This window comes from Capricornis sumatraensis, chromosome 21 (assembly GCF_032405125.1).
Source record: "Capricornis sumatraensis isolate serow.1 chromosome 21, serow.2, whole genome shotgun sequence".
Classification (NCBI taxonomy): Eukaryota; Metazoa; Chordata; class Mammalia; order Artiodactyla; family Bovidae; genus Capricornis; species Capricornis sumatraensis.
In genome coordinates this window covers 35,228,324-35,256,221 of record NC_091089.1, presented here as the reverse complement: position 1 = coordinate 35,256,221, position 27,898 = coordinate 35,228,324, and the positions used below count along the sequence as shown (strand labels likewise).

Here is a 27,898-nt window from a genome sequence, read left to right as displayed (position 1 = left end):
GAACACAAGGACAAGAAGATTGTAAAGCCACATCAAATCACTAGGAGTTCTAGAAACTGAGCAGCGCAGAGAGGTTTTAACATTTGTTAGGTGCTTACGCTGAAACAGTTTGCTTTTCAGAGGAACTTGGACAGAACTTCCACATTGCAGAAATGTTGAAAAGTACATAGGCTTGCCTTCTGTGTTGCAGATTTAGCACAGTATGTAACACCTAATCGGTGTTCAAGGTGACAGACCAAGTTTGGTTAGGTTACATAAGCATATGTCCCTCATTCCAAAAGTCACCATAAATGAAGTATCAAATGTTTGTACTCGGGGTTCTTAGCTCAGTGTCGTTACACCTATGATAATTAAATATATTTTAAACTAAACAAGTGGAAATGAATCATCCACTTTCATTTCACTTTTACTTACACTACAAAGTCGGGGGGAGGGGGTGAGGAGACAGTGATGAGCACCAAAAACTACCACCTGCAGATCTATCATCACACTCAAAAGTCACACTAAAAGGGCATTTCTTCTTTTAAAACGTAATATTCATAAGAAGAAGGGGCTTGTCTGCCACATAATAGGCACTCATTAATAGGTAATGGACAAATTAATATCCTCATAAAGTGGTGTGTGCAGCATAGATGTAGGCCAGGGTTTTAACACTGCTTCTTACTGTAACCTGCTCTGGTAGTCTTCATTTTTTCTCAAGTTAAAGTTTTGTCAGATATGTGCCCCGATGATATTTAATCGTTGATTTACAGTGATTCTTGTGGCTTTTTAAACGTGTGGAAATAGATTACAACGAAAGCTGCTTGGAATTTGACCATCATGACTCTGATGGTATAAATCCCCAGCACAAACATTAGAGCCCGAACGGGGTAGAAAAAAAGCAAAGGGTATTTGAAGGAGTCAGTTTCACTTGGGTAAAAGGGAGCTAAAGCTACACTGTCCTATGGACTTGCACCCTGCAGCTGATGGTATGGTTTGCGAAGGATCTACCATGCCTGAAGTATTGCAAGATCTGGAATTACGAGAAACAGGAAGATTCGGGATCAATGCCAAATTCTCTTTCAGCAGGCATGTTTCTTGAGAGGAGGGCTTACCAGTGTGTGTTGTGTACATCGGCAGAATTTTTTTTCAAAAAGGTGAGTAGAGAGCAACAGAATAAGGGGGACGGGGGAGAGTAGTGTGATGCAGTGACAGCAAGACAAAACTGCCGTAAATCTGTTTCCTTCGAAGCTAGACCCAAAATGGAGAGCCTGCTATGGTGTGGAGACTCCCGTTTCCTATGCTCCTTTGTATTCTTGCTTGAAAAGGCAAAAGCACTCCTCCCTGCTCCGCGGAGTTCCGACCTTTGTCTCTCTCGGCTTCCCATTGGCTGTGGCCCCCAAACTCCCGCCTCCTTTCGCGCCCGTTCAGAGCTCAGAGAGGGCCGGGCTTTGTGACGTAGGCCTGACGTGTCCCCCAGGGGTATAAAAGACCCTACCGGGCGCGCAGTCTTCTCCGGGAGCCGCCGGCAAGGGGGAAAGGAGGAAGCTCGGTAGAGCGTAGCCGGAAGGGAGAAGGTGATCTGGACGAAAGCGCCCCCCCCACCCCCACCCCGCGCCGCCCCCACCCCCTTCCGGCTTGGCGACAGTTAAGCCCTCGAGGTCTCTCGAGCACGGTGTGGTTGCTGGAAGGTTCCTCTAGAGTTAGGGGAGTGGGAGGCCTGCGGGGAGGGGCGGGCCCACATCCGCCAGTGAGGCGGTCAGCGCCCTTGGGGCGGACTGGACTTGCGGGTCCGGGGTCCGGGTGAGCGGGTCCGCCACCGCCAAAGTAGTCGATGTGGAATCGGGACGCCTGCTCTCCCAGGTCTCTCTGCCCTTTCCACCAAACCAACCAAACGGCAAAAACGAACACCCGGCGCAGTCTTTAGGGAGTGAGTGGTGGGTACCCTTGACGTTTCCTGTGGCTCCGAAGCCCCCAACTCTCGCATCTTCAGCCAAAGGCGCGCCGTTCTGTTCAGGCGTTACTCCTCTGTGGGGGTAGGGGTTGTAAAATTTGTTGGTTTTAGACAAATATTTGTCAAATATAAGTTTGGGGAGAACTAATAAGCTGTCATTTTACACAGCCCTCAACGGCCCTATGTGTGACTTTACCCGGTGATGTAGGTACGATCCGTGTCACGGTCATTTCTCATCTTTAGGACGATTCTTTGTAAGGCACTGCACTGCAGGACGCACAATCCTTGGTCCTGGGGCACTAAATACGCCACACATTCGCGTGGGGTGGGGTGGGGTAGAGGCGCTCCCCTCACAGTTGGTAGCACCAAGTGCTGACTACAGTTAGCTGTCGGGGTTCCTGGTAAGCCACTTTGAAAACACCACCTGCCTACTCAGCTCACTGGGGTGCACAGGATATACTTGAAAAAATACATAAGAAATGTACATGTGTCATGTATTTAATTACTACCTGTGTCCCTTAACATGCAGCATGTGGGCCTGCCAGAGGTGCACTACTAGTTAGTTTAAAGATGGTTTAATTCAGTGAAGCTGTTGGATGAAACTCTTAATAGTAAGTTTTCATTAGGGGCTTGAATACAGTATCCTTAATTATGTTCTCAAAGAGTTTGCTTTGGCCAAAACATTTTTTTTCTTGACCTTTGGGAAGGTGTACGTTTAAATATTCAGCATTTTGCTATGCCACATGAGTTGCTTTTTATTAGAGGCTGGCTCCTTGTGTAATGATGGCTGTAACTGAACTGTGTCACGTACCCTATGAAACTCATTATTCTATTTCTTATAGAGAGATTGTTGAGGACCTGGTTCATGATTACAGTGTTCTCTTTATGAGGACCCATAGGAGAAATTTCTTCTGGGACTCAGTGCCCAGAATATCTGTGATTCTCCCAAGCATCTATTGTTTTTTAATCTCAGGAAACCTGAATCATTTAACTGTTTATTATGTGATGGCTTCTTGGTAATTCAGAAGGCTGATCTGACTATCGATCTCTAGTGTAGGACCTAAGGTTTGTATTGAAATACTAACTTTACCTGTGGCTTAATCCTGTTTTTCCTACCATAATTTCCCTCTACTGAACTGGGTTCCTTAAATATTTTATTTTGTTCTTTATGAGTATTTATAAGCCTTCTTAAATGTTTTTAGAATGAAATAAAACACAAACACTGACAGAGTTTAGGGTAGCAACCTCTGCAGCTTAGAGTTACAGTAAATGTTATGCAATGCCTTTGGTACCACTTAAAATCCAGAAAGCCAAGAGAAGGGAAAGAGGAAAACTAGGGTAGAGGTTAAGGGAAGATAGGAGAAAAGAGGTATGGATGGTGGTGGGTGGTATAATACCACAAGTAACTACTCTAATTTTAAAAACAAAGCTAAAATATATACACTTAAGGATAATCAGTGTGTCTGGGGATATGCTTAGGAGAGTGAGGGGAAAATATTTTCTTGTAGAAATTTACTCTATTTGATGAATGTACAGAAAAGCCAGTTCCCAATGTGGTTTGGAAAGATGTTTCTTAGGCACAGATAAATGAGCTTAATAATTTCTCTTTCTTGAAATTCTACTGCACAAAATACTTACTGAATTTTGTAAAAACAGGTTTTGTCTGGTTTTTGTTCTTTGTTTTTAGTAGCATCCTGGAGTTGCTGGCAGGGCTTTTCCCATGGATTTCTTTAACAGTACTCGATTGCTCATCTGCACATGATATATTGTTGGTAGTATGGTTCTTTTTTTGTTTTTCAAACTACCATTAAACATTAGTTTTCCTTGAATAAATACCTAGAGATCTGCACTAAAACTAGTAATTTTAATAGGTTTATTCTTAGAAACTGTAGTTAACTCATAACATTTTCAGTAGTAAACTTCCATACTATTTATAAGACTGTTTTTCTTCATTGTAGTTGAGATTACAGACATCCCGCCAGCATGATTTCTTCAAAGCCCAGACTTGTCGTACCTTATGGCCTCAAGACTCTGCTTGAGGGAGTCAGCAGAGCCATACTCAAAACCAATCCACCCAACATCACCCAGTTCGCAGCAGTTTATTTCAGAGAACTTATTCTCTTTAGAGAAGGTTTGTTACTGCTTTAGATTATACATTTGTTGCTTTGAACAAGAAAGTATTTTAAATTGGGAATTTTATGTATCTCATTTCCTGTTCTTATTTCTTCAGGACATTCTTGTCTGGATATAAAAGATCTGGTTAAACAGTTTCATCAGATTAAAGGTAAGTACCATTAGTAGTAACAGTTTCATAAAAACCTAGTTATGAATTACTGTATCATGCCTAACATGTTCAAACTTAAGAATGATACAAATATTGTCTGTTTAAATAATTACACTGATGTTTAATCACACTGATGCTTTATTTTTTATTACTGAATCAGTTTTTTTTAAGAAATCTGACACTTTGCAGGAAACCCTCAACTTTTGTTGGTACCATGAGATCTAGAAGGAAGGGTGTGTAAACCCTTTCCAATATGCCATCTTTGAACTGAATTTTGTAGTGGTAAAGACTCAAATTATAATAGACACATTACTTAGGAATGTTGTATATAAACTCTCTTGGAAGATTATTTTAATAGAAAAGGTTAGTCACCCTTGTTTTTCCCCTCCCCATGATGGTTTAAACTGCAGTCCAGCTTGGAGGACAGGGCAGCAATTAGGTGTCATTAAACATACTTTTCATAGAAAATTCAGATAGTTTTTCATATTATATGGTCTCTGGTCTGTTTTTGCGATGTAAGGCTGTATATATCTGCTTAGAGGAAAAAGTTGTTTTATGTATATGTATGTAAATCTCTATCTTATGTGAACATAACAATGAAACTGAGGATGGATGAACAGTGAGGAAGTCAGAAGGGGAAAAATGTAAAAGGAAAAATTTACATGATGAACATTTGGAAAGATCAATATGAGCAAAAGAGTCTATACTGGTTAAATCCCAAGAACAGGCACACATGTCTAAAAGAATTGAAAGAAAAAGCTTTTGGAAGAATTCTGTGGAGAAAACGGTGACTTACAGTGAGTGTGAGAAATAACTAAGTAATGCTCCATTGGCTGACCAACATTTTGGAATGACCATAGAGAAAAAAGGTAGGATCAGTGAGTTACATCCATGTTTATTCTCTGCTACTGATGTCAATAGATAACTTAGCCAAGCTAGGGAGAAATTAGGGATAAAACCTAGGAAAATGTAAAAATCCTGAGGGCTTGGACCTACAGTGAAAGACACACCCGAAACAAAACAAGACTAGGAATATCAAGAGTCAGCATTTCACAGGATAGGGGAGTGAGTCGCCACTCAAATAGGAATGTTTTATTGTCTGGTCTGGCTGCTTCCCTACAGGGTCCTGATGGCATTCTCAGCTTACCATGGGAAATAGGTCTGGGATTTGCTAATAACCTTGGGGCTTCCAGGTGGCACCAGTGGTAAAGAACCTGCCTGCCAAAGCAGGAGATGTAAGAGACACAGGTTTGATCCCTGGGTCAGGAAGATCTTCTGGAGGAGGGACAGCAGGCAAAGTTATTATGGCCTTTGTACTGGTTTATACCAGGAGCTGTTTGAGAGGACTGGCTGTGCAGGCTGGCTATGTTTGAGAATGGTGATAAAGTCAGTGAATCTTTATGGCGGCAGGTAACTAAGTGGTAGCCTTTGAGACTTAACTTGTTTACTGAAGAGTTTATCCACCATTCAATTTAGGATATGGACTAAAGGGATGGATTTTGGTCCAGCAGGGATTAACATCTTTGAATCTCAGGTTCAAAATAAACAGACTGAACTAATGGAGCAGTTGTACTTCTGATGGAGGTAAGGGGTAAGAGACACTGCTCTTTCTCTTCTATAGACTATAGGTATCAAGGAAATTGACAGAGCATGTACAGATAATCCTGAAAGCAAGCTCACAGTATGGCTGTACAGACAGATTGCTCTTTAGACAGCAGAGCAGAAACAAATGTTGCTTATTCTAGTTTACCACAGAGCAGGGGAAGGTAACACAAAGGTATGACCAGAAAATATAATGAGTTCAGTGTTACAATCCAGTATTGATGTCTGCCTTTTATTGTCATCCCAAATGGCTTAATGGACTTCTACATTATTATATGTAACACCACATTGTAAATCAACTATACCTCTATTTTAAAAAAGACAGCACCAGTTATTAACACTTAATGATGTGGGCAAGAGCTAAATTGCCATCCCTAATGCACTGGTGTCCACTCATCTCCCAGATACCAGATGTATCCCCCAAAGTTATTTCCAAACTGGTTAGTTTGCTGCCTAGCAGCATTACTACCAAGCTACCCATACGCATGGGAAGTATGGAGATAAGTATGTCCTGCACAGACCGTTTGATTCAAACACTTCAATTTGGGATTTTTCCTAGAAGTAGCCCCACTGTTGGTAGGCCTTGTCATAGGACCAGTACTGTTTACCTATCGCCCACCACCTTCAGAATTTCATGCAGAGTCAGGTGATGGAGAGAAAAGAACCAGATATGGGAGCAAACTTTTCTCACTTCTGTCATTTCTTATCTTTTCTCCCATTTTCCAGAGCCTGCCTCTATCCAGCCTCCACTCTGGCAGATATTTCACCTATGTGTGCTCATTCCCAAAGGTGCTCATGTAAAACCCTCTTTTGGATCCTCTTGACTTTTCTGCCATTTGATTAAATAGGTCTCACTACTGTATCAATCAGTGAAAGCGTTTCTATTTCTCAGTCTTCTCAGGAGAATTTCTTCACTAATCTGCATGAGTCATTGAGGGGACTTTAGAAACTCAGGCACTATTTTAAGGCAAAACAGTTGTGTCAAGTTCTACCACTCAGTATATCTAGCAAAAGAAGGAGAATAGAATTTATTGACTACCTGTTTTGTCCTAGGCAAAAAAGTATATTTTGTCAATTAAGACAACTCAGTTTTACTCAAGAGAAATCTGATGCTTGGGAGTGAGTTGGTAACTTGTAAGTTTCTAAAATACTATTTGGTAGAGTTCGGATCTCAACTTAGATCTTCTTAGTAGCATGAAGATTTTCCTAGTAGTATGACTCTCTTTCCACAATAGACAGAGTTAACACACCAGTAACATTTCTCTAGAAAAAACTTTACTTTTTGAACTTGGAGCGAAATCTCAGTTCTCTTTTCCCACATTATCTCCCACTTTTCACTTCTTCCTCCTGTCAGCTTCTTGTATGGAGCCTATAGCCCAGATTGTACTAATTCTGACCTTTCCACCACTCCATGAAGAGGGCAGTGGTCTATCCATCAGAGTGGCACCTTCCATCCTCCTAAGCCTAACTGAGTCTAGTTTCCAATGTTATTCCTGTCTTGGCTTCCAACAGAGGCAGGAAATAGTCACTACTTTGGAAGAATCAAGAAGGCTTAGGCCACCAAGGTCCCCAACCCAAATAGCCTGTTAACTAACTATCCTAACTGATTCTGGTTGGACATTCTTGGTGTGGCCATAGTTGTGAACTGCTGCTGATCACTGAGCCCAATTTCAGTTTTTATGTAGCATCACAGTAGTTATGTGTACCATTAAATATTGTCTTATGTATTCATATTAGATACAACGTCTCCAGTTTCTTAAGCCCAATTCTATCTTTATGCCTTATAGAATTCATTACATATACTTGTAGCTTATCCACCTTTATTAAACAAAAAAGGAATATCTATTTCAGGACTAACCATACCAAATTTTATGAGGCTTGGGTGTTCACTCTACTTTTCTGGGCAATTTTTTCAAGTAAGGCTATACTGATTTCCTAAACAGGGATGAGTATTGCGTCAGAAGGAGTCTTTCATTTCTTTGCCTAGGCAGGCTGGTAATTTGTACCAAGATAAGAATTTCATTAAGTTAAAAAACTGGAATGATTATCTGGCGATGTTGTTGGGAGTGGGGCTTAGGTCCTTCATGCTTTAATGCTGTGGGAAGATTAAGTATTTGGGGAGTAGTCTATACTAAAGAACGGAGAAGGCAATGGCACCCCACTCTAGTACTCTTGCCTGGAAAATCCCATGGACGGAGGAGTCTGGTGGGCTGCAGTCTGTGGGGTCGCTAAGAGTCGGACACGACTGAGCGACTTCACTTTCACTTTCCTGCACTGGAGAAGGCAATGGCAACCCACTCCAGTGTTCTTGCCTGGAGAATCCCAGGGATGGGGGAGCCTGGTGGGCTGCCATCTATGGGGCTGCACAGAGTCTGACACGACTGAAGCGACTTAGCAGCAGCTATGCTAAAGATGGCAAATAAATTACTAAGAAAAAGGGTATAGTTGAGAACTGGGGTCAGATTGTCAAGACTAGGGACAGAAATACAGGGTCAGGATTAAGAGAGGAGAACGCTGGGCTGAGAAGCAGATAAGGAAAACCATGCAAGCCAGGACAGCAAACCAGATGAGGTCAGGAACACAAGGAGAGGTCAGTGTGGGAAGCAAGACCACCCTGGGCCTTACAAGCTAAGCATCTGACTCTGCTGGCCAGACACTTTGATAGCTCCCTATCAATCCCAACTCTTCAGTGTTGTAGGTATATTTCTAAAAGATAAATTTTTTCCTATTTTTTCCTATTTGCTTTGTTGATCTCTACCCATTGAAGCATTAATTTGCTTTAGGGAAAAGGCAATAGAGTCTGCAGCAAAGAATCCATTACTCGGTTCATAATAAAAAGGGTAACACTTTGGAGTTGTAGAAGAGCCTGTTTTTGTTGAGAGACTTTCTTGGAATTTTCAAGACCTAATGTTACCAGAATCAAGTTTTTACTTTAGATAAACCATAGAGGAGGCACGGAAAAAGACAGGCTCAAAGGCCATTTCCTGTGGCACAGGAGAGGGAAATAGAAAGTCCTTCTTGACAGTGGGATTGTGGTGCATGAAAAGTGCTAGCTGAGGCTGAAACTGGCGATAAGGAAGGTAGGTAGAATTTCTCATCATCAGAATTCCCTAAGACCCAAGCAGGTGGCTTGTTCTCTGCATTCTTGTGCTGCCTAGAAGAATGCATGCTCCTCAGGAGCTCACTGGTAGCTCACTGGTAGCATGGTGCTGCATTTAGCACATCACATGCTACATTCAAATCCTACACTATCACTGTCATGATCAGACCTTCAGGAAATATTGGCTGAATAAACTAACTGCATGTGATGCACTGGATTAGAAATACTGGAGTGTCTTTCTCAGATAGGCCTGGGAAAATATGTTTCCTATAGTCTGTCTGGCTTTTGGTGGGTCCAAATGTGTTTAGATGTCTCAGAGTCCTGACCAGCAAGTAATCCAGATGGGAAAAGTGAAGTGACTCAACCCGGCAGAGAGCTAAGTGCAGAATGTCCAAGCTGGGACTAAAATACTGTCAACTAGTCCTTAATTGCTAAAGACAACCAAATTATGCAGAATATCTTAGTCCTTCGGTGAATTAAGCACACAGACCACCCTTTCCAGAAAGTAGAAGCGTTGAGTAGAGAAATACAGTGGAGTCAGAGACCAGCACCCAGGTAGTATGCGTTACGCTTCTACCTAGGTAACTAGGAGGCAGCAGAAAAACACAATGTGTGGGTCAGAGCCAGAGCTCAACCACGAAAGTTCACAAAACTTGAGCCCCATATTCACCATGGTAGCATTTTTCAAATTCGTGTGCAGGAAAAGAGACTAAGCAGAGGCTGGAAGTAACTCCAGGAAGAGAAAACAGCAGCAGAGTTTGGGGCTACTGACGGGGCTGGGATCTAGGTGACAGCACCAGAGAGGAGGCATTTGCGGAGAAGGGTTTCCCAAAAGTCTGCAAAGATACTTTTTTTGGTTATTTTGCCAACTTCTAAGGTGCTCATGTGTGGACTCCAAGGTTTGAGAAGGCTTAGCAGAGAAGAACTGCTGAAAGACTGAAAGCTAAGTAGGATTTTCACAAGTGGTACAGTGTTGTGGGGAGGCTTTGGAGTTTGGACTCAGCCTAAATGATGAGACTTCTGGAAACTGGCAATTCAGTTGAGACCCCAGGAACATCACAGCCTGGGAATAAGGACAACGTGTAATATACCTACTTTGACAAAATATAAAATGAAGTCTCAGGAGGATCATATTTGCCATATTAGAACAAGATCAACTGGATGAAAAGCTGGAGAACGTCAACAGAGTAAGGCTCTAAAAACAACAACAAATGGTTATTCTGTAACTTCAAATAAAATTTTTATTAAATAGCTTTACTAGCAGAAGACAAAATTAGGAACTAAAAAACAGGGTAGTAGAAAATACCCAAATTGAAGCAAGAAGAAAAATAAGAGGACAGAGTGTAAGATATGTGTGGGACATGATCAGAAGGAGGGAAAAATGTGTAACTAGAGTCAAGGAGAAAAGAGAGTAGATGAAAAAGTGGCCGAGAATTATCTAAGGCTGACTGAAGGACATCAACTTACAGATTCAAGAAGTTTGAGCCCACAGCAGAATAAGTACAAAGAAAACCACACCTCAGTACAGCATGGTCAAATTGCTGACAGAGACAAAATCATGAGAACAGGAAGGATAAAGAGGCGTATTACTTTCAGGAGAATAATCGGACAAATAGCTGATTTCTTAACAGAAACCACAGAAGCCAAGACAATGAAATGACATCTCTAAAGTGCTGAAAGCGAAAGCTGCCAACCTAGAATGAATATATATATGCAGTGAATACATCCTTTAAAATGAAAGAATACATTCTCAGGCAGACAAAAGCTAAGGTTACAAGTCAGCAATCTTTGGAACTGTTAAACAGACCTTTAATGTTTTACCTTTTGTTTTACCTTTTGTAGATAAACAGAAACTCAACTCATGTATATATTTGTTACATTCTCTTATGTATTCTAAACCAAACCCAGTGGTTAATCTAGTGCTTTACATTTCAAAACCATTATTATAGGTTAAGGCATTTGATCTCAATGTGATGAAATGTGACATATGTGTCTGTGTGTATATATATAGACATACAGTATAATGGGGAAGAACATCCTGCATCTTAAGAAATAGCCAACTAATTTTAATCAAAGCTGATTTAAAATTTGATGTCACATTTCAAAACTTTTTAACTAGGTGTTGATTTATTCCTTCCCCATTTATATGTGATTTATTTGGCTCAGATGGTTAAGCGTCTGTCTACAATGCAGGAGACCCGGGTTCAATCCCTGTGTTGGGAAGATCCCCTGGAGAAGGAAATGGCAATCCACTCCAGTACTATTGCCTGGAAAATTCCACTGACAGAGGAACTTGGTAGGCTACAGTCCATGGGGTCACAAAGAGTCGGACACGACTGAGCGACTTCACTTTGTAGAGTAACTTTTAGGTGAATAATTCCATTTAATCTCTACAAAGACTCAAGATCTTACAGACTATGAGGCTGAAGCTCAGAACCATTGGCTTGGCCATTAAATCTATTCAGTTAGGACTAAGATCCAGACTTTCTCATATACCTTTTTACTATGAAAAGTTGTAGGGAAGGCAGCAATGTCATAAATTCTGAGTTGTCATGATTCATGATTATATAATGCTTTACCTTTCCCACTCCAATATTCTTGCCTGGAGAATTCCATGGACAGAGGAGCCCAGTGGGCTACAGTCCATAAGGTCACAAAGAGTCAGACACGACTGTGAGCTACCAACACTTACCTTTCCGGAATGGTGATTAATAGGGGACTTCCAAAGGCAAAAATTAGAAGCATAAGGATTAGTCTCTTAGATTTTTCAGGAATGATAAACCTGTTTTAAAAGGGCACATGGCCTTCTCACAGTTGCTGAATTCCTCTAAGTGACATCTCAGATGGGTCCTATGCAGGCGATCTATGGACTTCAGTGATCCAATCTCAAAGCTGGTTGTGTTCTTGAGAATGCTCATGGTAAATAAATGACTGCCAGCTTTGGGATTGGAAGTCCCCATGAGGGAAAAGAGAGTTGCTGGCATAGAGTGGGCAGGTGAGTCTAGAGAGGAGTGGGCTTGGGTTTCACGGTGGCTCTCCTACCTTCACTGCACTGCAGGCCTCAAGTTCCTTTAGCAGTGGGTGTCCTGACCTTGCCTTTGCCCTAAGGGTGGGCTCGGGTGTCCGGCTGGAGGAATCTGGGACTCCAGACACAGGAAGTTCACACTCATAGGCCCTTTGTGAAAGATGGAAGCAAGGTAGAAGGCCAGAGAGGAGTCCTGTGTCAACATCAAATAGAGGGCTCCTTCCTAGCACTGGAGGAGAGGCAGAAACATTGGCTCAAGACTGACCACAGATAGAAAGCAGAGATCAGCTGCCATGGATGACCCACAGGAACAGTGAGAAAGGACCACCTAGGTCAGCGAGTCCCTGCCTGGCATCATCGATGAGAAATAGCAGGCTGCCCCCAGGGGGAAGAGCAAGAGTGTGGGAGAAGGGGCTGGGGGAGAACACTCTCAGGGCCAGGACTTAAACCCCAAGCACCGGTTTCTTTACCATGAAGACACGTTTCCAAAGTTTTGACTTGAAGCAAATATAATCTCCTGAGGCAAATTTAACTTTCCTTGCTGATTTAATGACATTAGGGAGATGCTTCCCCAAAGAGGTAATCCTAAGTGGGCAGATATGAAAACGTTTGAGTCATGACTCAGGTGGTTAGACAAACGTGAGTGACAAGCACAATGCTGAGTCCAGAAAATGACTTTACAGCAGTTTTCCAGCATTGTGCTGTATGGCATCAGGAATTTTATTTTCATGGTTTTTATTTCCATGGTTATTTTCTTCCCTTCCAAGGACTTGCTGAGGCCCACTTCCAGAACTCTTTCTGCTGCTTTTGTCTGGGTCAGTGCTTCGGCTGCATCAGCCCACCTTGCCAGCAGGTGCTAGCGTGTTTAGATAAGAATACATGACATTTTCTAATGTAAAAATATGCTATAGTAGCCCAGTTTTACAGTTGAGTAAATTGAACTTTATATACCAGTTTTCTTAAAGAATGCCTTTTAATACGACAGCATGTGTTTAAGTTATGAAGTGTTTTTTTCTTTCCCCAGTTTTCTGTGGAAGTTTGGATCAGGGGATTTTTTCAGGGATGTTTTCAGCTGAATTATGCTGCAGCTGAAGGTGGTATCTGATTATTAGCTTTTGTCACTGTGCTACTTAAGTAGTCCCTTATTTCTCTTCAGTAGATAAGGACAGGGGAGTTTCACTGCCCACACTTAAGTTACAGATGTTCGAGAGTGAAACAAAACTTTGAAGGTTGTGTACATGATGACTTTGGTATGCTCAAATATGCTTCCTTTAAAATTCCTTTTTTGAGGACTGTGTACTTATTAACTCATTTGACCTTCATTTTAGTGGAGAAATGGTCGGAAGGAACGGCACAAGAGAAGAAAGCAGAATGTGTGAGAGAGCCAGAAAAAACACCTACCATTTCCCTAGAGCCTAAACGGATGGAAAAATCGACAGACACAGAGGAGGATAACATAGCAGCGCTGCTGTTCAGCAGCAAAACCACTCAGTTCCCGTCAGTCCAGGCCGACCTGGCCTCAGAGCTTGAGGACGCAAGCGAAGCACCCCGGGGCCCGTCCAAACCAACCAGCCCTAAGAACGCTACCCCACCGTCCTCACCGTTGCCAGCGGCCGTCACTTCCGAGTTTGCCTATGTCCCTGCGGACCCCACCCAGTTTGCTGCTCAGATGTTAGGTAATGTTCCATCTGTTCATTCTGATCAATCTGAAATTTTAATGGTGGATGTGGCAACAAGTATGCCTGGTATTTTCGAGGAGATGCTGAGCTCGAAGGCTGCTGAAGAGAACGCGGTGGCCACTCCTGGTGTGTGTTCTGGCAAGACGGTAGCAGAGCAGGTTGTGAGCAAACAATCTGTCCATGCACGTGTGGGCAGTAAGGCTGAATCACCAGCGGCTTCCTCATGCCCCTTGCAGGGTGAACAAGAACCTCCTGCTTGTGACCATGCTTCTGAGGTCCCTTTGCAGGCTGACATTGAGGTGACATCCACCATGCACATAGCCTCTATCTATAATGATGAGCCTGTAATCGAAGGACTTACTTATGTTGAGCAGTTACCAGAACAAATAGTTATCCCCTTTTCTGATCATGTTGCTCGTCTTAAAAGCAAGGAGCAGTCACCACCACACAGTCCTATACTTGTAGTAGGCAAGACAGCCTCAGGCGGGTCTGAAAAATCTGTGGGTTCTGCAAAATTTGTGCAGTTGGAGAGTACAAAGTATGACTCCTCAGTCCATGTGGAGGCAGACGGCTCTACCAAAGCAGTGAGCTCTGAGAAATCTATGCACCTTGAAGTGGAGATCTTTGCGCTGGCCCCTGACAGTGCTGGGCAGGAGTCCGGGGAAAACCCTGCGTCCCAGGAGACGGAGGTCAAACCCGCACGCTCAGGGTCCATAAGATCATCTAGTGGCCCCCAACCTCCTGTTCCAGAAGGTCTTTATGAACCAGAAATGGACCCAGAACGGGATGCAGCACCTTCCAACGAGGTTTGATGGAGCCAGGTAAGAAAATTACTTACAAAATTAAAAACTACACTTCTGGTGACATCTCTATTTCAGGTGACCATCTAGGTAGGCTCCCTGCAGACTTGTCAGAAGTCTTTCAATAGTACTGAAAATGCCAAGCCTATTTAAATAAAGGCTTTGTTGTATTTGAGATTTTACTCTCATGAGATGAGTGATTTTAAAGTGACATCACCACCGCTTGGCCTCAAAGTTTGGTTGAGTGCTCTTCCGTTGTTTGGACACACCGTGTCGCGAAAGATGTTCGAGCCTGTTGTCAGGCACAAACGTGCTCATGTGATCTGGATCCTGCTACTGCAAAACTAATCACGGGGTGTTGGTTTGAAATTTCTCACTCGTGAGTGTAAAAGCGAATGGCAACAATGCACTTACCTAGGTGGTGGCATTGGAAACATGGAAGAAATGGTGGTGTGTTTGACTGCTTTCGCGCTGAGGGAGAGCTCTGCAAGCTGGTCTGGGGGGCCAGTTGAGCACTGCCGTCTTGCCTGGGGGCTTCCCACAGCGGAGGGAGCAGCTTCATAGCTGGATGGAGAGGGGAAAGGTCAAGGTGAAGTTCTGTTCCTCAGGGGAGCAAGGTGGTAGCGGCAGCAGGAAGGATGGACGAGTCAAGGCTGGCTGGCTGGCTTCCATCATTACCCCAACAGGAGCCTAAATCAACCTGCTTGCTTGGCTGCTGAACTATCACTACCGCTCTCCCGTGACACAGACGCACCGTCTCACCTCCCATCTTGGTCTAGTCAATGGCCTTCGGTCCACCCACCCTCCTGCTTCATCCAGACGAGTGCAGCGGCCCTTCTCCCTTGAGGTAGCTGGGACGTGCAGGGACCAACACCCCCCCATTCCTTCTGCAGAAGCTCTCTCAATCACAACTCTTACCAGCGTCAGAATGATAAAGAGGTGTTACCACAGCAGGTGTTTAGAGATGAAATTGTCTGGCAGTGTGACGGGGACTCTGCACAGCTGGAAAGGCAGGGGGCAGCGTTGGAGCGTAGCCTGTGAGCGCTGGCATTACACTTGTGGCCTGGGCAGCACTTCATCCCAAGTTACTGTTCTCAAGCGGCTTAACTGCTTCCAAAGCACTGAAGGTATTTCACAGACACCTGACGACTTCGCTTGTGCTTATCTTTAATTAGCTTCCAGAGGGATCAGTTTCAAGAGCCTGAAAACGTAGCTTAATCATGTGCATAGTGTCTTTTTCTTTCCTGAAGAAGGAAGAAAAAGTGCACAAAGGCTATATGTTGCTCTTCTGTCCCATCTTCTGGGACTCGGTTCTCCACAACAGCACTGGCTTCAAGTGGGCAACTCTAACCTGACATGATAGTGGATGGATGGCACCCCAAGACCTTTTTTTTCTTCTTCCTTAAAGAGCCACTGTGCGAACACGCAGCTTTCTACTGCCACCTAGGACCTATAATTTCAAGTCTCGCCTAAGCCCGAGCAGTGCTCTCAAGTACTGAGTCCTAGAGTATGTGATGTTTTGTGTGTGGTGACCAACTGGCGGGCTACGATGGCACCTGCGAGGGCCCGAGATACCTGATTATGTGATCAAAAGACGCCACCTCGTGCTGAGTGCCAGTTTCTTCCGAGAAGAGAAGAATCATTATGCAGATGCATTAACTCTTTTTCCAGTGGCTTCACACGCTCTTAAGTTGATTCTTTTGGTGGAGCTGTAAGTGCTGACTCTTCATTTCCTGAGGACCCTGGAGAAGCCAGGTCTTAAGTTAAGTTCCTGGAAACAGCAGCTTAGAATGAGACTGCTCCTCAGCCACAACCCTAGTGTCCCTGCCACTTGCTATCAAAACACTGTTCTCATTTTCCAACTGTAAAGAATCTCTTCTTTCACATTACCAAACACATTTTATTTAGCCCTCTCTATAGCATGCTTTATGGCACATATTACTATAGCTGTTTGTTTATATGTAAAAAAAAAAAAAAAAGACATTTCTGTGCATAGCGCCTGATACAGAGACCAAACCTTTAACGCCTGCAAATTTTTTTTTTTTTGTAGCGATAGCAGCAAGCGAAGCAGGACAACCACCACCATATTCTAACATGTGGACCCTTTATTGTCTAACTGATATGAATCAACAAAGCCACCCATCACCGCCACCTGCCCCTGGGCCTTTCCCCCAGGCGACCCTCTATCTTTCTAATCCTAAGGATCCACAGTTTCTGCAGCATCCACCGAAAGTTACTTCTCCAACTTATGTGATGATGGACAACAGCAAGAAGACCAGTGCCCCGCCTTTTATTTTAGTAGGCTCAAATGTTCAGGAAGCACAGGATTGGAAGCCTGTTCCTGGACATACTGTTGTTTCCCAGTCAGAGGCTGTGAAGAGATATGCCGCAGTGCAAGTGCCCATTGCTCTTCCTGCAGATCAGAAATTCCAGAAACACGTCCCCACCCCCCAGAATGCTAGTCCTCCTACAAGTGGACAAGATGTGCCCAGACCAAAAAGCCCAGTTTTTCTTTCGGTTGCTTTCCCGGTAGAAGATGTAGCCAAAAAAGGTTCAGGATCTGGTGACAAACGTTCTCCCTTTGGAAGTTACGGTATTGCTGGAGAAATAACCGTGACTACTGCCCATGTTCGCAGAGCAGAAACTTAAAACTGGCAGGTAAATTCTCCTCCTCGTGTACCTGGGCCTTAACACATTTGTGTGCGTTCTTGGCAATTTGATTTGTTGACCTGTAGACAAAGGTATTTTAAGACAGTGAGCTGAGTGCATGCCTCCCTGACGCCCAGTTACTACTCGGTGCATGGCAGGCACACAGCACCAGGGATGCTCACCAAGGCTCTGGTGTCAAACGTGCACCAACCAGCTCCTTTACCTTTGAACACCTAGTCCTGTGTCTAGCCCTGCAGAAGATGCCAAAGGGATGGAGTCACAAAAAGACAGTCTTATGTGGGCATTGTAATCTAGTTGGCAGGTTTAAAGGGCGGGGAGGAGCACTCGGTCCATGTGGTAAGTTTGCTCCCTCGTACAGTGAGTACTCAGAGCAGAACAAAGAGGGTGGAGACACATTAAAGAGCTAAAAAAGCACTGTAGTTTTATCCTCGCAAAACTGTACCTTTTCTTCAGCCAGTACTTATTACCACATACGCGAGCACAGAGGTACTGATGCAGGCCCTCGTCTATTAGATGAGGTGTTCTGGTCCCAGTGTAAACAGACATGTGCCTAGGAGGAGCTGGCCACGCAAGGAGCCCACAGAGTCCAAAGGCAGGAAAGAACAGACGAGAGACCCTTAAGGTGAAGTCAGATGGGAAGAGGGGACCTGCCTCCCAAATGAAAAGATGGGATTAAGAGTTCAGTGGGGAACCAGAAGACAGCGTCTGAACCCCAGAAGCTCGATGTCAATTAGAGGCAAGTTCAAGTGGCATAATGACTATATTTAAGGAGGCACTGTTTTCAAAATACCTTAGGACATTTACTTACTCACACCCTTTGTAGACTTCGGTGGAACTGTCCAAATGGCTGTCTTGAGCACGAGATGCCAGGATATTTTAGTGCGCATGCACAGGTAACATTAGTTATGAGCTTAGCAGAGCAGGAGCATAGGACTTGTATTTCTGATCATCCACTCATTTTACATGTTCAGTTGTATGAATAAACAATTTACTGTTTACATTATTCCTAACAGATGCCGAAAATGACATTGTTTGCGTCGACGTTCAAGGTGGAGTCTGCCACCAAGCGCACTATATCAATAAACTTCATGCAAGCATAAAACCTTGTCATCTTGCTTATTTTGTAACTTAGGGGGTATAGAAACAACATAACCAGGTCTTAAGCACACATTGTAAAAAAAAATATATTTCCACTCGAGCAGTTTTCTAGCAAGGTTTTCCACTTACTCATTCCCTGGCATTCACACCGAGTGAATACAGTGGTGCCATATTCTTCTACTGTACTTACCCAGAAGACACTCAGTGCAAACTCTGGCACCACAGGGACTTCTTTGTAAGGACACTCTTGACAATTTAGGATCACATGAATTGCAATTATGAGTATATTTGAAAGTTTAAATGAAACCACACTGTTTAGAACATTCTAAAGCCTTTATTAGCATCAGGTAGATTATTTCATTATAACACTTGTTAACTTTGAGACAGCCATTGAAATAACTTACTGGCAGTTAACCTAAGGCCCCTAGGAGCAAAATCTCAGTCTGGGGTTGGGTAGATAAATACCATATGATTAATGTACCCCAATTAAAGGGGCAAAGCTACTGTACAGTAGGTCTCCGTACATATCCTAAGTACACAGGTGCCTTGAACACCTGAAATGCACAAGACCTCCTTTTATATAGTTTGATATTTATAATACATGAATACAACTGAGTTTCCCTGGTGGCATCTGCCACTGGAAGTTGAAGCATTTAAAAAGGTTTGTCATTATGTAATGATGGTGCCTAAAACCTCTATTTCTATGGTACTTTTGTGAATTGCTAGGTTTTATACATATTTTCAAACATACAATTCAAACACCTTTTAATTCTAATGACATTAATTATAGAAAATTGTAAAAGTAAATTCAGAGTACTAAAATAAGCAAATGAAATACCTTTTCCAGTTTTGAATTTTCAAATTAGGAATGTCTCTTCCAAACATTCAGGCATTTTTTTTTTTTCTTTTTAGGGATGGGAGGGGGCAAAATTGAGAGGATTAGTGTAAAGAAAAGCCATCTTTTCAGTGTCTTTACAAAATGACATACACCTCTATATTTGAGCATATAAACCTTGTATAGGAGAATTTTAAACATTTCAAAGTTAAATCTAAAACATTCAAGCATGGCAGCATAAAAATATTCAAAATAACTTGATTTGGGTTACTATATAATTCCATAAAGCTAAAGTTACATTTAGGTATAAACCTTCGGTAAATATGGCAACAGCAACCATCAAAAGCATATTTGCCAGCAGTTTCCCATACCTCTGTATAAAATAGTATTCCAAAGAAGCACGATCGGATAGCAGAATTACCCATTTTTCCTAAGACTTTCATCACTGGTCTCACCCTATACCCCACTTCTGTTGGGTGAGGTGCAAGTTATCATGAGAGGGTTTTTTCCGTTTTTTTTAAAAGATGAGTAGAAACCAAGGAAGAAAATTCTAAAACATAGGTTTAAGACTTATCTGCAGATGAGTCAAAACGCCCCAACTTGTCTACATTTTAATAAATGTCAGGCAAATTGAAGTAGTTTCTGTCCCAGTAGCTGCCTGAATAAAGCCAGTCCTGGGCTCCGCTGTAGGGATTAGGGCCTTGATGGAACCACCTGTTAAGACAAGATTTACAAGGGAAACTGTTTGCAATCACAGGATCCTCACTGCTTCACCAGCTTGCAGACTCCCCTACTGCAGCGATTCACTTCATTCTGTGAGCTAGAGGTTTCCAAGAAGACTTAAGGAGTGTTTTTAGAGAGCACTTACGTAGAACAACGGGCTTCTCGGGTGGCTCAGTGGTAGAGAATCCAACTGCCAGTGCAGAAGACATGGGTTCAATCCCTGACTTGGGAAGATCCTCTGGAGGAGGAAATGGCAACCCACTCCAGGACAGAGAAGGCTGGTGGGCTGCATATAGTCCATGGGGGTTTCAAAGAGTCAGACATGACTGAGCATGCACCCAGTCATGCTCAGAATATGTAAAACAATATTCTGAAATATGTAATAAGACCACTTGAAAGATAAGGATTTTCCATGGCATTCAGTAACAGTATCTAACTGTCCACCACTTACCTTCCAGAATAATAAAGCAGCATTTAAGCAATGAGGAATAAGGAATCAGGGTGAGGAGACTTTTACAGTCTACCTACAGTAATAGGAAGGTGCCTGATTCAGAGTAAATCTCCCCACCCGAAAATACTACTTCCATTTCACAAATGAGGAGCTCAATGTCAGAGAAGTTAAATAACTTGCTCAAGCTAACCATGATATCAAATAAGCCTTTTTAAAGATCATCAGTTTCCAAACATACTATGTTACACATAATCCACTGAAATTAACCTGGCCCACATCTTCCTTGGTCTTTCTTTTTTCCACACTAACGCAGATTTATAGGCTGCATCTAGCTTCTAACATCCTTACCCATCTGATCAAACTCTAGAAAGAGCTGCCCTAATTTTCTTGCCCTTTAAAAGACAATTCACCCATTTCCTAAATATTCCCAGCTTTCTTGAGGTAACGGAAATGCAAAATTACTTCTTCAAAAGGTTCCAATTTCAATTTGAGTAACATTTTCTAGTAAGATTTAGTTTTTCAGAGTAATATTTATAAGAACAGTTTCATGTCTGTCATTCTTTCCAAATAAATTGCCTCAAAAATATTTAACAATTAAAGTGAGGTTAGATAAATCCCAAGTGGTCCCTGTTAACCACTGCAACAACACGAAAAGCCCCAAGACGGAAAACGTGCTTCAGATTAGGCGAATTCCTTGAAGGCTGAGAAAGTAAATGCCCATTAGGCCCAGATTTCTAAATCATTACAGAAGTTATTTGGCTTTGGGGACTGACTTTTCCTTAATTAAAAAATTTTAAAGTCAAATATCAGTATCAAATATTTATCAAGATATGTGTTTCTTAAGACTTTGGTAACCACGCTGAAAACACTTTAAGGATTTTTCTTTGATCAAAGTCACAGAATTTTTGTCTAAATGAAGCATACAGTTTCACTCCTTTTGGTCTCAGAAGTCCAAGCAATAAAAGCACTTTTGTAACCAGGCTTAACAAAATCCAAGCACTTCAGAAAATCAATCAAATCAAAATCAAGGTCATCAAAAATGACTCTAAAAACTAACCAAGCCTCAGGCCTGCACCACAGGACTTCCTCCATACAAAGTGGACAACGGGCAAGTCACATGCAAAGAGACCACAGACCAGGAGATTCAATAACAAAGGACTTTTTTGGGTTCACACATAAGCCACTGAAGGCCATGTCTGCAGGGCCTCCCTGTGTGGAGCACTTGTTCTTGGGAAGAACTGGAACACAGCACGGAAGACAATCAGGTTTGAGGATCTGATACTAAGGACTAGAGTTTCTCTCAATGTCTGGTCTTCTCATTTCCAGCACTCAGGTCTGGAAACCTCTGCTGCTGTCGGTGTAACCCCTCCACAAACAGAAAAGTCCATGCTGTCTTTCCAAAGTCAAACACTTTAGACAAGCATGGGCAAAAAAAGAGGGGATGGGGAGATGTCTTTGCTGCCTTTTAGTCAATGTTTCTAAGAATCCATGAGTCTATGTCAGTAATGTGTGTGAGTCAATGACTGACGTGTGTGTGTTAGCTGCTCAGTTGTGTCCAACTCTTTGTGATCACATGGACTGGAGCCCTCCAGGCTTCTCTGTCCATGGAATTCTCCAGGCAAGAATACTGGAGTGGGTTGCCATTCCCTTTTGGGTGTCTTCCTGACCCAGGGAGCAAACTTGGATCTCCTGCATTACAGGCAAATTCTTTACCATCTGAGCCATCAGGGAAGCCCCATGTCAGTAATACAACATTCTATAATGTAATCAGTAATACAGCATTGTACATAATATAACATTCTAGAACACGGTTAATTCTGCATGATGCTCTTACTGGAGGAAGAGAGGGCTTCACCACCTTTTGTGGTGTCATCACCCACCTTCTCTTCAAAGCCGTGTCTCTCACCAGTCCCACCCCTTCCTCTCCACATAACCCCACTTGCTAAGGTCTCTGGGCTTCTCTCAGAAAACAGCGCAGGCTCACAAGCAGGCATTTTCATGTGCATGAACTGCAGTTTAAAGCCTGAAAAATCCCAGAGCCTGAACTTTTTTCAAATGACTGAAACTGGTATCAACATGAAAGCCAGCTTTTAGTGTGGATGAGTTTGGGACAGGTTATAGTAAGTTTCTGGGTGTGATTTCCAACGACCGGTTTCAACTCTCCCCTGCAAAATACACCCCTTTAGAAGCTGCACAACCTCTACCCTGACACAAACTGAACCCAGCTGCTCAAAAGCACATTATCAGCCAGAAGACCCAGTCAGCGAACACCACCTCTCACCCCTAATGGGAAAGGGCTCCAAGCACATATTCTTTTGACCAAGGGTCAGCAGCATCGTTTTTAATGTCTGTATATCCATATAAGAACTATGGATGCTAAGAGACAGCAGTGGAAGCAAGCATGTGTAAGGCTCCAAACTGGAGCTCACAAACCTAGCTTCCAGTTTTATTTCCAGGCCACCACAGAGCTGTCCAAAGCTCGTTGCTTTCTGAAAGTAAGACTTCACTCAACAGTAAACATGCTTACTGGACTTTCGCTTACTTCGCACACTTGAAAATGTGGTCAGAAAAATAAAGGAGTTAATTAGAAATACAGCACAAAGTGGGCTTTCTGCAAAAGACTAAAAACAATGATGAAAACTTATCAAGTCTTTTCAGAAGGGACTGTACTAAAGCAGTGTGGTTTTGGTTTTTGTGGCTCTTTCTAATCATGGTCTGCAGGGTGTACTTGTCCTTGAGCAACTCTCTCAAATGAAATACAACCAGCATTTGTTTCTTCACATACAAGGGGATTTCTAGGCTAATGGCTTTCAGAGGTCCCTCAGATTCTGCATGTGCACGGATGGGAGAAGGTGAACCTCGATGCTCAGCCCTCATCCTACCTCTGCAGCTCTGTGGCCATGTGCTCTGTATTTGCAAATTCTTCGTATGTTCATTGGCAAGAAAGATTTTGATGCTAACAAAAAAGAATCCCAAAACTGTTGGACTTGATGATACCTAAGATCATTCCTAGTTCTAATAAAGGTAGAAGATGCCAAAGGGGCTACCAAGTAATATCTACTAAACTGGCTGTGAAATTATGCCCACACTGGCTCTGAAATTTACTTAACAACTCTGAATAATGGGACAATGGTTTCTATCATATAAGTGTAAAAAATGTTTTCGTTCTATTCCTGTTTATAAGAGATTCTATCACTCAACCCAAGTGACTAAGTAACTCCTGATTCTTTTGAAAATTTTTCAAAACTTGGACATTTTACTGCCCAGTTTCTGATTCTTATTGGAATCCAAGATGTCACTTTAACAAACTGTATTTCCTCGATGTGTGCCATATGTTTGGAAGAGTAAAGGAATTGTCTAAATGTCCTTAGATCCATGATATATGTATAAGCAAAGCTCCTAAAATTTACTCAAACAACTCTGAGCCTGTTTCATACCAAAATCTGTAACTCTACTTTCCCTCTTATAGAAGGGACAAGTGTTTTGCTGGATAAGGAAGAGAGTTTGCTTAACTGACATCGACCTGTGTGAACTGTACAGAAATGTTTTAAACTTAATTTCCAAATAGTCCTTTCTCTTTGCACATGTGCAGCCCTTTCAGCTTGAACTTGGTCAAAGGAAAGTACTTTTCTCTCAGGCCCAGGGACAACTCGGAGGGTGCGGTGAGCCCCGCTCTGTAGTTCACACATCTGCCAGCCCCCCACCTCCATCCACACACCCCAGCCCCTCGGCGCACCTCGTCTTCCAGTCCTCCTCCGACTTGGACCTGTTCTTGCGGGCCGCTCTCTGTTTCTCCTCGAGTCGCTTTTTTTCTTCACTAGCTTGATCTAGAATCAGCGTAGCAGTGAAAAAACAGTTATTGTATGAGCAGAGGCTGCCCGGGACAGCACCTGGCACACTCACTCCACGGAGGCATGTGTTAGCACAGCCACCCTTTATCAGAACACAAGTACCACAGTTACGGCATGTCAAAACTTAACACAGCCCCAAGCTGGTGAGAGGTGACGCTGGCATCCAGGACCTCTCACCTCCTTCCACAGCCTCTGTCTTTACCCAAGGAACCTGCTTATTCTTAAGGCCTCAGAAGTCATGTTAAAATGCTTCCCTTATGGTCCAGAGGCTCTGCACTCACAATGCAGGGGGCCCGGGTTCAATCCCTGGTCTGGGAACTAGATCCCATATGCCGCAACTGAAAGCTTCCCCATGCTGCAACTGAGATCTGGCAAATTAACAAACATGCGCTTAGTCACTTCAGTCGTGCCTGGCTCTGTGCAACCCTATGGACTGTAGCCCGCCAGGCTCCTCTGTCCATGGGATTCTCCAGGCTAGAATACTGGAGTGGGCTGCCATGCCCTCCTCCAGGGGATGGATCTTCCTGACCCAAGGATCAAACCCGAGTCTCCTATGTTTCCTGCACTGGCAGCAGGCGCTTTACCACTAGCATCACCTGGGAAAAGTATAGGTGCTCAGTCGTGTCCGATTCTTTATGACTCCAAGGACTATACCCCGAGGACTAGTCAGAGGACTAGCCCGACAGAGGACTAGTCTCCTCTGTCCATGGGATTCTCCAGGCAAGAATACTGGAGTGGCTTGCCATTCCCTTCTCCAGGGCATCTTCCTGACCGAAAGATAGAACCCAGGTCTCTTGCATTGGCAGGTGAATTCTTTACCATCTGAGGCACCAGGGATGCCTTGTGTTAACACCTAAAATGCTAACATGTAAGATGCTTGTGCAAACATATAAAATGTTATGCCCTAACAGACTAAAACACAGACAGTGACTGGGAGTAAGGCAAACCATCCTCCTCAAAGGAATCCACCTTCCCTGGAGCTGCCAGGCACGTTACCTATCTCCCCGTTCTCCATGGCTCTGATGTCAGGCCGCAGCCTGCAGTCCGTCTTAGGAATCACGCTCTCCATCTCCTTGTCTACTTCATTCAAAACCATTGCAAAGCTAGTAAAATTGTACATCTAAAAAGAAGAAAATGTTCAAATTTGTACTGGAGGTTAATGCAGAATGAAACCCTGAGGCTAGAAGATTCAACAGGGATCCCCTGCTCTTTTCTAGGGTGATGATGGCCGGCCTCTCTGCGCCCACACATCTCCATGTTTTCTCCCAGGTCTGTGCCAGCTGTGGGAGTCTGTCTCAAGGAAACCCCCCAGGTGGCACCACCATCACCTCCAGGGAGAACTATGAGTGAACCAACAGTCTCCATTCACATGAAAAGTCTCATTTGGTAGATCTGGCTGCATCACCATGGACTTAGAGAGAGTCAGTCTTACTCCTCAGTAAGTACAGAGGAAGCCCCTTCAAAGGCCCACACCTGTATGTATGGAGGAAGCCCTACAAAGGCCCACCCCAAGGCATCTCGGCCAGACACCAGGAGGCCTGGGCGGCAGCAATGCCAGGTCCTGGGCGGGAACCAGAGAGGGATGACTGAGGAGCAATTAGATGACCCGCTTCTCACCCCCGCCCTCCTCCTGGTTCCATCCAGGCCGGGAAAAGAGCGCCATCAGATCCAAGTAAACAGGAGGCCTTACCTGGGCTGAGTTCGGAGGCCGCGGGGCTATTCGCCACAGGAGAACGCTCCCGGGGATGACGAATACACTCTCGGAATCCGGCATTGGCATTTCATCCGACTCCTCAGAAGCACTCACCTGGAAGAACCAACAGAGGAACAAAACCAAAATGCTTTGAAAAGACTGTGCTTACAACCGTGAATATTCACCAGAAGGACTGATGCTGAAGCTGAAGCTCCAATACTTTGGCCACCTGATGCAAAATGCTGACTCACCAGAAAAGACCCTGAAAAACTGAGGAAAGGGCCGGGGGTGGCAGAGAATTAGACGGTCGGATGGCATCGCCAACTCAATGGACGTGAGTTTGAGCAAATTCTGGGAGTTACTGAAGGACAGGGAAGCCTGGTGTGCTGCAGTCCATGGGGTCGCAGAGAGTCGAACATGACTGACCACCACCAACGACAAATTGTAAAATAAGCAGTTTTCATTGTGTGGCACTAGAATGCAACCCCATGAGTGCCAGGGCACCGAGCCTTTCTCACTCTCACATCCTCACCTTTCGATCCAGGCCAGGAAGCCAATAAATGCGGGTCGAGTGACTGAGTCCATGCTGGGAGCCTGCGAGCCTGTGTTGTGTCATTTTTAGGGGCTATGAGCAAAAAGGCATTACCGTCACCACTGTAGTCATCATGCCTTTACCGTTGTGTTTTGATATTTTTAAAGATTTTTTTTTTAAATCCAAAATAACTCATTTAAGTAGTTCGTGGAACATTATGAGGGCAAGAAAAGGTTAAATTCTTGGAGCATTTAACTAAATTTATCAATGACCCAAACCAGCAGGGATCCTGAAAGTATTCAATCGAAAGACGTTAGGCTAAAAAAGAAAGCAGCATTTCCACTGGCTGCCCGCTCCCTCCCCTTCCCCAGCGGAGATATGCCAGCAGCTCTCCGTATATTTAGTCCTTACGTAACTGGCCCATAAAGTTTTATATATAAAGAATTTAAGCCTTTGGAAAGTGAAGTCATATTCCCAATGTCATTGTTACCAAATCTAGAACTACTGGCTGAGACATGGAATTTTAAAAACAGCAACAAAGAGGGGACGACACTGGTAACAAGCTTCGCCTGGCATCCCAATATCCTCAGGAGCATCAGAAACCCACAGTGGCCGAGGCCCTGGGAGGCGAGACTAGACACGGGGAAAGCGTGAGGGTGCCTTCTCCAAGGGGCAAGGCCCTTCTGTCTACAAAGACTGACCGGGGCTTTATGGGACATGAGGGAGATTTTCTGGAATTTCCACAATGCCTTCTGCTGTACTGAACCCCACTTCTGTAAGGGGAGAGCGAGGCTCTGCCTCTTGCAAGCAACACAGCAGGGCGAGGGGAGCCGGGAGCAGAGAGCCAGGCTGTGATGCTCAAAGAGGATGGGACCTGAGCTGTCTTCACCCGGGGCCCCTGACCTCTGTCAACTGCTCTGACGCGACGGGCTATTACTGTCTCCATTTTACAGATGAGGTGCTGAGGCAGAGAGAGGGTAGGGATCCGCCTAAGATCAAACTACTCAGAAGCGGGGGAGGCAGGATTCCAAGCAGAGCTCATGTTCTGATCCCTGATGCCCGTTACTAGAAAATAACCAGTCCTCCAACGCTTCCTGTCCAAACAGGTGCAACCTCTCTCTAGCTCAGACTCCACTGAGCAGTCCAGCCTCCCAGGGTCCTGCGACAAGAAGCTGTGGCCTCACAAGGGGAGAGTCTAAGGCTGAACTGTCCCGTTAGGAGAAAGCTTCATAAGAGGAGGATGGCCGTCCAGCAACGATTTCCCTTAACTTTGATGCTCTCAGCTCCCGGGATCTCGGATACAGAGGAGGGCAATAACACTGCTGTCCGCATGAAAACCCACCTGATTATTCTGGGTGTAATTTCAAACATTCAGAAGAGTTCAACTGCTAACGCACATAAACAGAAAGGAGGGTAAGAATATTTGTCTAAGACGAACTCCAACTTTCCAAAGCGATGTGAATTCAACACTGTGTGTGTAACTGCATAGCACACACCCATACTCCATGGGAGAGTATCCTAAGCATTCACTAGCAAGTCCGAGCATCTGTTCATTACTGTATAGCACATGCAACTCTGCTCAATGTTATGCGCCAGCCTTGACGGGAGAGGGGCTTAGGGGA

At 43.8% G+C, this 27,898-nt stretch overlaps 2 protein-coding genes across 8 annotated transcripts in view; one reads left to right on the top strand and one right to left on the bottom strand.

The window, feature by feature from the left end:
- The first annotated feature begins 1,117 nt into the window (after positions 1–1,117).
- CABYR (calcium binding tyrosine phosphorylation regulated) lies at positions 1,118–18,175 on the top strand. 5 transcript variants are annotated; one of them, XM_068993633.1, is made up of 6 exons: positions 1,118–1,136; positions 3,621–3,705; positions 3,892–4,064; positions 4,164–4,217; positions 13,273–14,444; positions 16,474–16,582. In XM_068993633.1, the coding sequence occupies exons 3-5, from the start codon at positions 3,917–3,919 to the stop codon at positions 14,433–14,435; spliced, it is 1,365 nt and encodes a 454-aa protein (XP_068849734.1). In that variant the 5' UTR covers positions 1,118–1,136; positions 3,621–3,705; positions 3,892–3,916; the 3' UTR covers positions 14,436–14,444; positions 16,474–16,582. The 5 variants fall into 5 exon arrangements, with proteins under 5 accessions (XP_068849734.1, XP_068849733.1, XP_068849735.1 ...); XM_068993632.1 differs by lacking the exons at positions 1,118–1,136; positions 3,621–3,705 and adding an exon at positions 1,513–1,556; XM_068993634.1 differs by lacking the exons at positions 1,118–1,136; positions 3,621–3,705 and adding an exon at positions 1,788–1,916.
- Positions 18,176–18,550: 375 nt separating this feature from the next.
- Positions 18,551–27,898, bottom strand: part of OSBPL1A (oxysterol binding protein like 1A) — a 211,696-nt gene continuing 202,348 nt past the window's right edge. For 2 of the 3 annotated variants that reach the window (XM_068994018.1, XM_068994020.1), the window contains 4 exons: positions 25,742–25,858; positions 25,048–25,171; positions 23,937–24,027; positions 18,551–19,740 (listed from right to left, as the gene is read on the bottom strand). In XM_068994018.1, coding sequence (XP_068850119.1) covers positions 19,638–19,740; positions 23,937–24,027; positions 25,048–25,171; positions 25,742–25,858 — 435 coding nt within the window. In that variant the 3' untranslated portion in view covers positions 18,551–19,637. The remainder of the gene's footprint in view (positions 19,741–23,936; positions 24,028–25,047; positions 25,172–25,741; positions 25,859–27,898) is intronic. The other variant, XM_068994019.1, reaches the window with a different exon arrangement.